Genomic DNA, 11,703 nt, shown 5'->3' with positions numbered 1-11,703 from the left:
AGAGCATAGAAACTAAATGCTGCCTTCCCTTGTTTAATAACTTATTCTGTTTACCTCAAATGCACATGAAGCCATTTTGGTGTTATGCTCAGATGTACAAATATAAAGCTATACATTGGTTCACACTTCTGTTGTGAGACATTATACACACTGCAGACTGTGAACATATTGAGATTTCAGTCTATTAGCAGCAGGCAGGCGTGTTTCTAATTCCAGCATACGAGCTAAACTTCCTCTGGCAGGGTTCAGAAGCTCAACAGTTCTACAAGAAGACATTCATTGTGAAATACAGGTCCTTCTCAAAATATTAGCATATTGTGATAAAGTTCATTATTTTCCATAATGTCATGATGAAAATTTAACATTCATATATTTTAGATTCATTGCACACTAACTGAAATATTTCAGGTCTTTTATTGTCTTAATACGGATGATTTTGGCATACAGCTCATGAAAACCCAAAATTCCTATCTCACAAAATTAGCATATCATTAAAAGGGTCTCTAAACGAGCTATGAACCTAATCATCTGAATCAACGAGTTAACTCTAAACACCTGCAAAAGATTCCTGAGGCCTTTAAAACTCCCAGCCTGGTTCATCACTCAAAACCCCAATCATGGGGAAGACTGCCGACCTGACTGCTGTCCAGAAGGCCACTATTGACACCCTCAAGCAAGAGAATAAGACACAGAAAGAAATGTCTGAACGAATAGGCTGTTCCCAGAGTGCTGTATCAAGGCACCTCAGTGGGAAGTCTGTGGGAAGGAAAAAGTGTGGCAGAAAACGCTGCACAACAAGAAGAGGTGACCGGACCCTGAGGAAGATTGTGGAAAAGGGCCGATTCCAGACCTTGGGGGACCTGCGGAAGCAGTGGACTGAGTCTGGAGTAGAAACATCCAGAGCTACCGTGCACAGGCGTGTGCAGGAAATGGGCTACAGGTGCCGCATTCCCCAGGTCAAGCCACTTTTGAACCAGAAACAGCGGCAGAAGCGCCTGACCTGGGCTACAGAGAAGCAGCACTGGACTGTTGCTCAGTGGTACAAAGTACTTTTTTCGGATGAAAGCAAATTCTGCATGTCATTCGGAAATCAAGGTGCCAGAGTCTGGAGGAAGACTGGGGAGAAGGAAATGCCAAAATGCCAGACGTCCAGTGTCAAGTACCCACAGTCAGTGATGGTCTGGGGTGCCGTGTCAGCTGCTGGTGTTGGTCCACTGTGTTTTATCATGGGCAGGGTCAATGCAGCTAGCTATCAGGAGATTTTGGAGCACTTCATGCTTCCATCTGCTGAAAAGCTTTATGGAGATGAAGATTTCATTTTTCAGCACGACCTGGCACCTGCTCACAGTGCCAAAACCACTGGTAAATGGTTTACTGACCATGGTATCACTGTGCTCAATTGGCCTGCCAACTCTCCTGACCTGAACCCCATAGAGAATCTGTGGGATATTGTGAAGAGAACGTTGAGAGACTCAAGACCCAACACTCTGGATGAGCTAAAGGCCGCTATCGAAGCATCCTGGGCCTCCATAAGACCTCAGCAGTGCCACAGGCTGATTGCCTCCATGCCACGCCGCATTGAAGCAGTCATTTCTGCCAAAGGATTCCCGACCAAGTATTGAGTGCATAACTGTACATGACTATTTGAAGGTTGACGTTTTTTGTATTAAAAACACTTTTCTTTTATTGGTCGGATGAAATATGCTAATTTTGTGAGATAGGAATTTTGGGTTTTCATGAGCTGTATGCCAAAATCATCCGTATTAAGACAATAAAAGACCTGAAATATTTCAGTTAGTGTGCAATGAATCTAAAATATATGAATGTTAAATTTTCATCATGACATTATGGAAAATAATGAACTTTATCACAATATGCTAATATTTTGAGAAGGACCTGTAAAATACCTTTAAAAAATAAAAAAAATAAACAGACTAATGTTGAGTAAAATCTTCCTGCAGAGGTAGTTAATGATCCATAAACTCCAGTTCAGCTGCAGCATGTTACATGTGGAGCATTTAAACAATATCAGACTAAAATGAACAAACAGCTCACCTGGAAGACCTTCAGTAACAGGCCGAATGCCAGCACGTTCTCAGACAGAGCTGCCATTAAACCTCCTGTTACGACCCCGGCTCAAGTTAGGGGAAGAAGGGGCAAAAACATTTATAACCAGATGTCAATAGGCTTAAAAATTCAATGTTTGGTTTTCTTTTTTAGAGTGCTTCAAGCAAGGGTAACAATTAACCAAAAGTTCCAACCATAAATATCTCCAAAAAACAAAACAAATACCAATGCAAAAATATGTACTTTAAAGTTCCTCAAAACACAACACAAGGCTTAAATGACTTACCCCACTAGCAGATACAGACAAGCTAGTAACACATTCAGCTTTTACCACTCTTACAAAATGTTACAACAAAGCAAAGCCTCCAAAAACATAAAAAAGGATAAACCACCCAGCAAAGAGGCAAGCTGCTCAAACAAAGACACTAAGGAGGGCTCTCCATAGATTGGTGGGGCAATCAGGTGAACGTCCAATCTGGAAAGAAACAAGTTGAAACAGGAAGTGACTACACCAAAACACAGGAAGAAAACACAGGAGAACTGCACCATGTTCCCACAGCGGAGCCAGCGGACAGGAAGCTGCAACTGCACCTAGAATAATACAAGTGAGAGAAAACAAAGGAAGACAAAACAAAAGAAAAAGGCCACTGGCCATAACACCTCCCTTCATCTCTCAGACTGGAAACAAGAGTTTTCATAGAATCTGTTTTTAAATAAGTAAAACTTTTTCAGAGACATATACAGTCATAAAAAATAATCACAACACTTTCTGATGTTTAAAACATCAGAAAATTATTAAATGTTTGTTTATTTCTGTAACTCAATTCACTAAGGGAAACACATCATATAGATTCATTACACACAGACTGATGTTTTTAAACCTTTATTTCTGTTAATTATGATGATTTTCAGGTTGCATCTAATGACAACATACCAATAGAAAACATAGGCCTAATGAAAAGTATCTTTAATACCTGCTTAAAGGTTATATTCAAAAGGTGCTTTTAATCTGACAAATAAGTCTTGGAAAACATATTGTAACTTATTAAATATGACTGTATTTGAACTCATATTTTAGACACTTAAAAGGGGAAAAAAAGCTTGGAGAAAATTTTGTGCTTTGACGTTTCTAAAAATGTCACTTTTACAACAGAACATAAGTCTAAGCAGTAGTGGAAATTGACTGTAAACTTTTATAATATTTTATATAAATAGAAAGAAGGAGGAAGAAACTTACTCTAAACAAAACCCAGAACAGATATAATGTGACATCCAAGCTGAAAATCCCACGGATGAAGTAGTGACTCTAGCTGCTGCAAACAGACCAGTGGACTAAGGTAACAAACTGACAATAAAAATGGGAAAGGACAGCATAAAGATAATCAGTAGGAACTAGTGATGATTTATAAAACGAAACAGACTGAATTAGATCAGAACTAAACAAAAGGACCAAAAGAAAGACAGGAGCACAGAAATGTATTGAATATATAGATACACCTGTAAGGATTATCATTATTGATTAATTCATATTTATCAAAAATTATAATAAAAAATCATTATTCAGAAAAATAATTTCTTAACCAAAAATCATTACTTATAAATAGAAATCAGAAATGTCCTCTGGTGTTGTGATTATGGGCTCAATGCAATAAGTAATTACTTAATAATTACAATTAATCACTAATATTTGATCATTATCAACCAAAACCACTAAATGTCAATGTTTAATCAACCGCTTCATCAAAGGTGGGATATTTTGGCAGATAAATCACTCTTGCATGAAATAAACACAAACGCTTCTCTTAAATATATGTGAAAATTTATTGAAGCCATATAGCCCTGATATACTACTACTCTGGTCCAAAAACTTTCAACTAACTAACAAGCACCATTCTGCACAAAGGGGATAAAAATGACAATATATGCGCATTGAGTGTCTATGAAGATCAAACCAGCAATTTTATGGACAAAATGTGCAATTGGGTTAACTTAGAAAGAGAAGCCCTCCTGGTGTGTTGATGCCTCGATTTTCGGCGATCAGCTTGTAGATGGTGGGCTGTGCCCTTAGTCACTAGCAGCTGATTGTACCAAATCTCCAACTAAAGGTCATAAAACTCTGAGACGGGAACTTAGTGGAAAACCTCCAGTAATAAAACTGTGACAAAGGAGTGGTCAGGACAAGAGGCCCAGACTGCAGCTGCTTTGAATGGAAAAAGTTTAAAAGTCCAACTTCTAACTACTGGCTGATGGGATCAGCCGGACAAAACAACCAACTTGCTGAATGCATTCGCGCTCCGCGATTCAGCTACACTTGCGCAGCAAGTATTGCATGCAACAAGTTGATACCTTGGATTAACTACTGGTGATTCTAAATCAACTTAACTATGCCTCATCCTGCTCAGACCTCTAAATGCACCTATCCAATTTAATATGAAGAAAAGAATGAAATTACTTTGACGTTGATTTATTCTCTTAACCGGTTGAGGATAGGTCGCATGTCTATAGAACCTCTGTGGGTTTCCACCTGCGCCGGGTGTTGGCGGGCTCTTCCATCGGAATCTTCTGACCTTCTTGTATCAGACAGAATTCCAGCTTTCAAGCTATTCCGGGAATGGCCGAGTGGAGGAAAAATTCACCTCCGAGTTTTTGTCTCTCCAGATATGTGCCTTGATTGCGTCTGTCCGTGAGGCCTGCTGGAAATGGCAACAAAGGTTTATTTTCCAAACTATACAGCCTAGTCGGTCTGTCCGACCAAAACGGATGACCCCAACACACCTCATTAAATTAAATATTATAAAAAAGTTCAAGATTGTTTGTCACTCCTCTCAGAAAGTGAAATCTGTATATCATATAGATTTATTACACATAGAGTGAAATATTTCAGGCCTTTATTGTTTGTAATTTTGAAGATAATGGCTCACAGATAATAGAAACCTAAAATTTTGTTTCTAAAAACAATTACAATATTGTAAAAAATTTAAATACTGGAAAAGTCATGTTGTCATACCATTATCAGCTAATTAACTGGTTTCCTGAGCCTTTAAAGCAGTGGTCATCAACCTTTTTAATCCAAAGATCCCCTAAATATCACCATAATATCGACTGTAATATAATACTATTCAATTGATTGATTAGAACTGCTGTTTTTTTAACAGTCTTATTAAAATTTAACAAGCTTCAACTATACCACATAAATTAACTTATTTTGTGCAAATCAACTTCACACACACACACACACACACACACACACACACACGCACACACACGCACACACACACACACACACACACACACACACACACACACACACACACACACACACACATAGTGCAAACAACAATTTATGTGCGAAGTAGTATAAACTACAGAAAACAACAGTACTGCCACATTAGGGTCAACAAGATAATTATCAGACATTGTATTAAGTCGGTGGGATAAGACTAGACATCCTCTGACAGTGCTTTGTAGTTTGGTTTATAGTTGCTGACTGCAAGTCTGAGATAGTCTGTGAGGTGTTTTTCAGTAAGGCACTTCCTGTACTTTGATTTTATCATTTTCATTTGTGAAAATGCCACCTCACACATATAGGTGGACCCAAAATATGCAGTGACTTTTAAATGCACACCAAGTAAGGAAGAAAAACCTCTCTCTGCTCACAAGTCCACAAAATCAACTGTCTTTGGACCTGCTTAATGTAATTTTGCAAGTTGATTATTTCCATTTTAACCACACTTGGCAAAGAGTAAACATGTTAAAATTTGGTAGCAATCTGTTCTATAACCATGGTTATGAATGGGTTTGACACAAATGCTGCAGCATCTTCCATTAAGCTTAACTCACCAAAACGCCTGCTGAATTTAGGACAAAGGTTCTCCAGGTGAAGACAGTACATCTGTGGATGAAAAGGATCTTTGTCTTTGATTGTCTGTGACGTTTTATCCAGGTTGGGAAAGTGTGTCAGTGTCCCATTGCTTAAGTGTGTTGCCATGACATCCAGCTTCGCTTTGAAAGCATTCACTGAGCTAACCATGTGAAGACGGTGTCTATCTTTTCCCTGGAGCTCCACATTCAATATATTCAGTTTGGTAGTTAGGTCTGTTAAAAATACAGTGGGCAGAAAGTCTTTATCTGAGGCAGCAAATCCACAAACTGCTGCAAGACTTTTCCTCGACTCAATCAGCGGACATTTGCTTGAAGAAGCAGGTCCACGTACACGGCGTCAAGCTCATCCAGTACCTTGTTGAATAAGCAGTGCTTTAGCGCAGATCGAGTTGTCAAGTTTAACCACCAGTGTCACTGCATGAGAAAAGTCCACGGCCAAGGCTTGTGCACACCAAACCTCGCCCCATTAGTCATAATCGCTGCTAGTTTATGAATTGCAATGTTCGTTTCAGTGATATACTTTTTAAATTTCTTGTAAACATCCTTGCCTTTGGTTCTCTCCTTTAAATGCCAAACTGTGAGGAAGTCTTCCTTTGTGGTAAAATCCTGGAGGCCATCCTGACAAACACAACAAGCTGAGCAGTGGCCATAATGTCCACAGATTCATCAAACTGCAGTGAAAAGTATGTACGCTGTGACACATCCATCAACACTTGTTGATCCAAGTCCTGTGACAGCGTTTCTACCCTATATGTCAGGTCTCAGTGGCACTGCATGCAGGGCACTTTTAGTATCGTTTTTGTTTTGGAAGTCATTATAAATAGTCTCTGCCATAGCAACCATAGCTTCTTTAAACAACTTGTCATCTGTAAAGGGCTTTTTGTGTTTAGCCAAGATGTGGCTCACATAAAACAATGCTTCTGTCGCAGATTTGGTTGAATTGAGCGTTTTGTAAATAACACCTGGTGGGCTTTCAATGCTGATTTCAGTTTGCCAACTTTTTTCAGACGAATGGTGCTCTTCAGTGGATAGCTGTCCTTAAACTTCAGGTGGTGAGTTTTGTGCTGCCGCTGCAGAGTCCCTCAGTTAGAAGGCGCCTGCTTTGGTGACACAACATGCACACACACGTGTCCTTTGCCATTATAAAGATTAATTCTTATTCCCATTCTGGATGAAAATAGTGGGTCTTTGCCTTTTTTTGCGGGGTATCTGCCATCGTAGCTGTAAGAACATAACCAGGTATGAGGGTGGATTTCAGTAGTGTTTGACTGATTCTTCTTCGTCCTCCTTTGGATTTGACAAACACATACAGCTCCGTTTGGTCATTGCAACTCATACAGAGGTTAATCTTGGAACTACAGCTGGACTCCGCTCCCATCAAATTAATGGAAACTGTATTCATAGCTCTATATTTTACAAAATTTGTCAAGACTTAAGACATCTGCTGGGAAAGGCCTTTAGATTTACCTATAGGGATCGATGGGTTGGTGACCACTGGTCTAAAGTGTCTCACAGTTTGGGTCAGTAGGCTACACAGTGATGGGGAAGATCGTATTAATTCACTGTTATCCATTGTTCGGAGAATATCTCTCCTTTCTCTCTGTCTTCCCACCATCTTGCCTGCTTAAGACACTCTTAGGCTCACTAAAAGTCCTCCTCCCTACTCTTAACATTTTCACACATTAGGAGCTCTCTTAAGGCCTAAGATGCTTCATGAATACCTTTTATCTCACTAAGGAAAAATTGATGTCACTAGGAGCTCATATTAGTCTTAGGATTCTTTGCAAATATGGGCCAAGTTCAAACAACAGAAATTATTCTTTCTTCACTTCAGCGTAGAGACTCTCTGGATTGTCAGCTGTCTGTATTGAGACGTTTTCTGCCTGGATCTGTGCGTACACCGTCTCCTGCTGACCCCTGTCCCACACTGAGATGAAGGAAACTTCAGGTGTCTTCTTCAAGATGATAATTTCCCCATAATGGAGTTCAGCCTTTGGTTCACTGTCTGACATCTGATCGTAAACCTCCACACTTGTTTGACTCTGTAGAAAAGAGAAATTTATTTATCTTCATGCTGATTCTGTTACAAATCTGCTGATAAAAATGCACTACAGTGCTGTAAAGAAAGGCTGAACATTTCCCCACCTGAGTCTGTTGTTGAGTTGGACGCTTGGACCTAAAGCACATGAAAGACATCAGAGAGCTGTTAAAATATAACTGAGAGTCTAGAGTGATCTGAGACAAAACATCGCTGGATCAAGATAAATAAAATCACATCAGATTACTGTCTAACTGAAAGGCAATGCTGATGATGAAAGGACAAAACTAGAAGGCTGAACTAAATGAGGTTGTTTTAGAGAGAAACTGTTGCATCTGCACAAAGAAGTCAAAGAATGTGATAAAGTTGTTGCCATACAAAAAACAATCCCTACTGTTATATTACCAGGCTGGAATGAACAAAATGAACACAGGAATAAATCTTTTCCTGAAGTAACATGAGTAATGGCCCTCATATCAGATTCCACGTGACCTTTTATGCAAACAAGTGATTGAAATCATTAACCAGCATTAGCAGTATTGTAACTGTAAAATGAAAAACAGTCAACCTCTGTTTTGCCCTTCTCTATCGTTTACTGGACATCAAAAAATTTTAATTATATTGCAAAAACAATACGTTACTCTCTTGATCCAGAACTGAACATATTTACTGTAATATAAAAATTGTTTGGACTAGAAGGTGATTCATTATGTTCTCACCTTGATCTCAGGTTTAGCTGAAACATCACTGTTAGTGTCTACATTGTGTTGGAGGTCTGATACTCACCAAACTGACACAACCAGGCAAGCAACAAGGCAGATGGCTGCAATAACTCCTACTACGATTATCACCCAGATAAAATCTTCATTCAGCGAATCTTAAGAGAAAAACACAATCTAAATGAGGGCAGCAAAAAAGTAGGATGTGTCTTTAATCTTCTGAACAAGATTCACTAAGCGTAGATATCTACCCTTAATTTCAAGACTGATCCTTGATGACGTCTCATTACCCAGATCATTTGTAGCCACACAGTAAAACTCTCCTCCCTCAGTAACATTGAAGCTGTAAACCTGCCCCACAGATACATTAATGGCTCCATGTTTGCTGTTCCTCAACCAGGTGAAGCTGGCAGGAGGCTTGGCTCTGCTGGAGCAGTTCAGCTCCACCCAGCTACCTGCTGACACCAAACCTGATGGACTGATGGATGCTGAGGTGTTTCTAGGAGCATCTGAGGAAAATGGGACACATTAACTTTATTGATCAGAAACAGCTGAACCATGACGTGCGACAGGATCACTTACATGAAACACTGAGAGCCACTGCTGTCTCTGCTGTCTTGTTTCCTCCATTCACAGGATATCTGGCAGAACATCTGATGTTGTTTCCATCATGTGTGTCTGACAGAGTGATGTTCTCATGGATTTTAGTTGTAAAGGTTCCATCTGTGTTTTTCTCTGTTTGTCTGTGAGAGTCTTGTTGGAGATTCCAGGTGAGTTCAGGAGGTGAGTGTGGACAGGGAGTCAAAGCTGAGCAGGTTATAGTGACAGACTGATGCTCCTTCAGATCACCACCAGAGATGTTAATGCTGGGACTCCAAGGAGAATCTTTGGTTTCCCACAAGACACACATTTTCCAAATAAGTAAAACAAATATCCATGTTATTCGCTAATCTGGTATTAAAAATAACCTAATTATTTCATGAATAAGTAATATTTCAGTGCTTCTTCTTTCTTGAGATTATAGTTTTGTAACCAAACTAAATTGCTCCCTATTGGTTTCATTTGTTTCAAATTCATTTATTTTTAAATGTGCATCAACCCCAAAATCACAAAAGTAATCAAAGGTTTTCATAAATATCATAAATCTTATAATAAATATCATTATATAATAAAACTAAAACTCTTACTTGTCACATTGATTTGAAGAGGATCAGCACAAGCTGTTGCTATGAACGGCCCGTTCTCAGCTCTGAAGAAGTATCTGTCTTTATAACTGGTGTTTAAATCAGGAAACAGAGTGGTGCAGTTTTTCTCTGTCAGGTTTCCAATAATTTTCGGTTGATAGATGTTGACTGACTTACTGCTATTGAAAATAACTATGTTTGGATTAGAGGCAAAATTTAAACCACCTTTCATCCAAACTCCATAGATAGGTCTGCTGCTGTCAAATGTTTGGTCTGTTGTATTATAGGTACATGGGATTTGCAAACAAGATCCATTCAGTGCCTCTATGTTATTTGGTGTAGTGATGGACAGAGCTGGTTTTATATCACCACAATCAGCCAAAGCACCTGTAAAAACAGACTGATGATGAAAACAATGTGGAGCAAAATCTGCTTACAGAGAAAGTTCATGATCCAAAAACTCCAGTTCAGCTACAGCATGTTACATGTGGAGCCTTTAAACAATAACATGATCAAATATTTCAGACTTGAAATAATATTTTCTCTAAATGAGCTGTGAACAAACTCCTCACCTGGAAGAATGAAGACACCCAGGAACATGTTGACTGTCAGGATGTTCTCAGACAGAGCTGCCATCAAACCTCCCTTCATCTCTCAGACTGGAAAGATTAAAACAGCTGCTGCATTCAATGTTTTCAACAAACTGTTACTCTTATAGCAACTTGCTTTGTAAAGCGCAGGAATAACTGAAGCATATCTTTTTAACAATGAATTGAATCTATTATTAAATATATATATTTTCAAATAAAAATAATCACAGTCTTTTAGCAAAGAAAACCACAGTGTCATAAACATGAGATTTTAGAAAGTTTTCTTACCAGAATAATTTGCAAATAAAACAATGAGAAAAATATAAATCTGGTACCCTGTGAATTTCAGTTAAGGAGCAAAACATCCAAAGAGCGGCTTATTTGTGTCAAAGCCAGTGTCAGGTCAAAGCAGACAAGTGTGCTATTTATCCTTCTTTTTTTGTGAAAGAGGATGTTAGTCTTTTAAACACACAATTTGTTGTCACAGTGTACATAACTGATAACAAGGGAAATCTTTAACTTATTAACTCCCTGATGTTGAACAACGGCTTGAATGTTTTAACAAGGACCAGTTTATTTTTTTAGAAAATAGATTGACCCTTAATTATATGCTTGCTTATTTGTCAATTTTTGTCATTTTCTTTTTTTTTTCTTTTTTTTTTTCAAAGAACAGGGGTAACATCCATAAAACTGAGTAAGTTATTGACATATAATTGCAAACACAACTTAGGTTACCCTGTAAAGAGAAATCGGCCACAGCTACGGCATCGACAACAGATGCCGTGAACAAGAGAAAAGGTTGATCATCAACCTCAGTCAAGAGCACTGATGAACACCCATGTGCTTGAACATGGTGTTCATTATGAACAATCTGTGACTGGGACAGAAGTCCAAAATGAAACACCACTTAGGTTCAGATCTGCAATCTCCCAAACAAAGCCCTCCAGGTGTCACTGTCGTTTCCCACGGGGGCGTTGAAGTCCCCCAGCATAATGACAGAGTCCCCGACAGAGACGCCGATAAGGCCGGGTACTCTGCACCACTGTTTGACCTGTTAGCTGAAACGAGAGTCAGAGACTTCTCACCGACCCAAAGGTGCAGGGATGCGACCCTCTCATCCACCGGGGTAAACTTCAGCACGAGACAGCTGAGCTTGGAGGCGACAAGCAAACCCACCCCAGCCTCTCCACATGGGCCACTTCAAAGTAGAAGAGAGTTCAACC

At 39.2% G+C, this 11,703-nt stretch overlaps 1 protein-coding gene across 1 annotated transcript in view; it reads right to left on the bottom strand.

Annotated features, from left to right (window-relative positions):
* Positions 1–7,619: 7,619 nt before the first annotated feature.
* The window catches only part of LOC124857620 (sialic acid-binding Ig-like lectin 13), a 32,187-nt gene continuing 28,103 nt past the window's right edge, over positions 7,620–11,703 (bottom strand). The window contains exons 5-8 of the mRNA XM_047348938.1: positions 8,958–9,215; positions 8,774–8,864; positions 8,095–8,125; positions 7,620–7,991 (exon numbers count right to left, since the gene is read on the bottom strand). Of these exons, the coding sequence (XP_047204894.1) occupies positions 7,764–7,991; positions 8,095–8,125; positions 8,774–8,864; positions 8,958–9,215 (608 nt within the window). The 3' untranslated portion in view covers positions 7,620–7,763. The remainder of the gene's footprint in view (positions 7,992–8,094; positions 8,126–8,773; positions 8,865–8,957; positions 9,216–11,703) is intronic.

Source organism: Girardinichthys multiradiatus, chromosome 21, assembly GCF_021462225.1.
Source record: "Girardinichthys multiradiatus isolate DD_20200921_A chromosome 21, DD_fGirMul_XY1, whole genome shotgun sequence".
In the NCBI taxonomy this organism is placed as follows: Eukaryota; Metazoa; Chordata; class Actinopteri; order Cyprinodontiformes; family Goodeidae; genus Girardinichthys; species Girardinichthys multiradiatus.
Note: the sequence above shows the minus strand (reverse complement) of the source record. Positions and strands in the feature narration are given on the sequence as shown.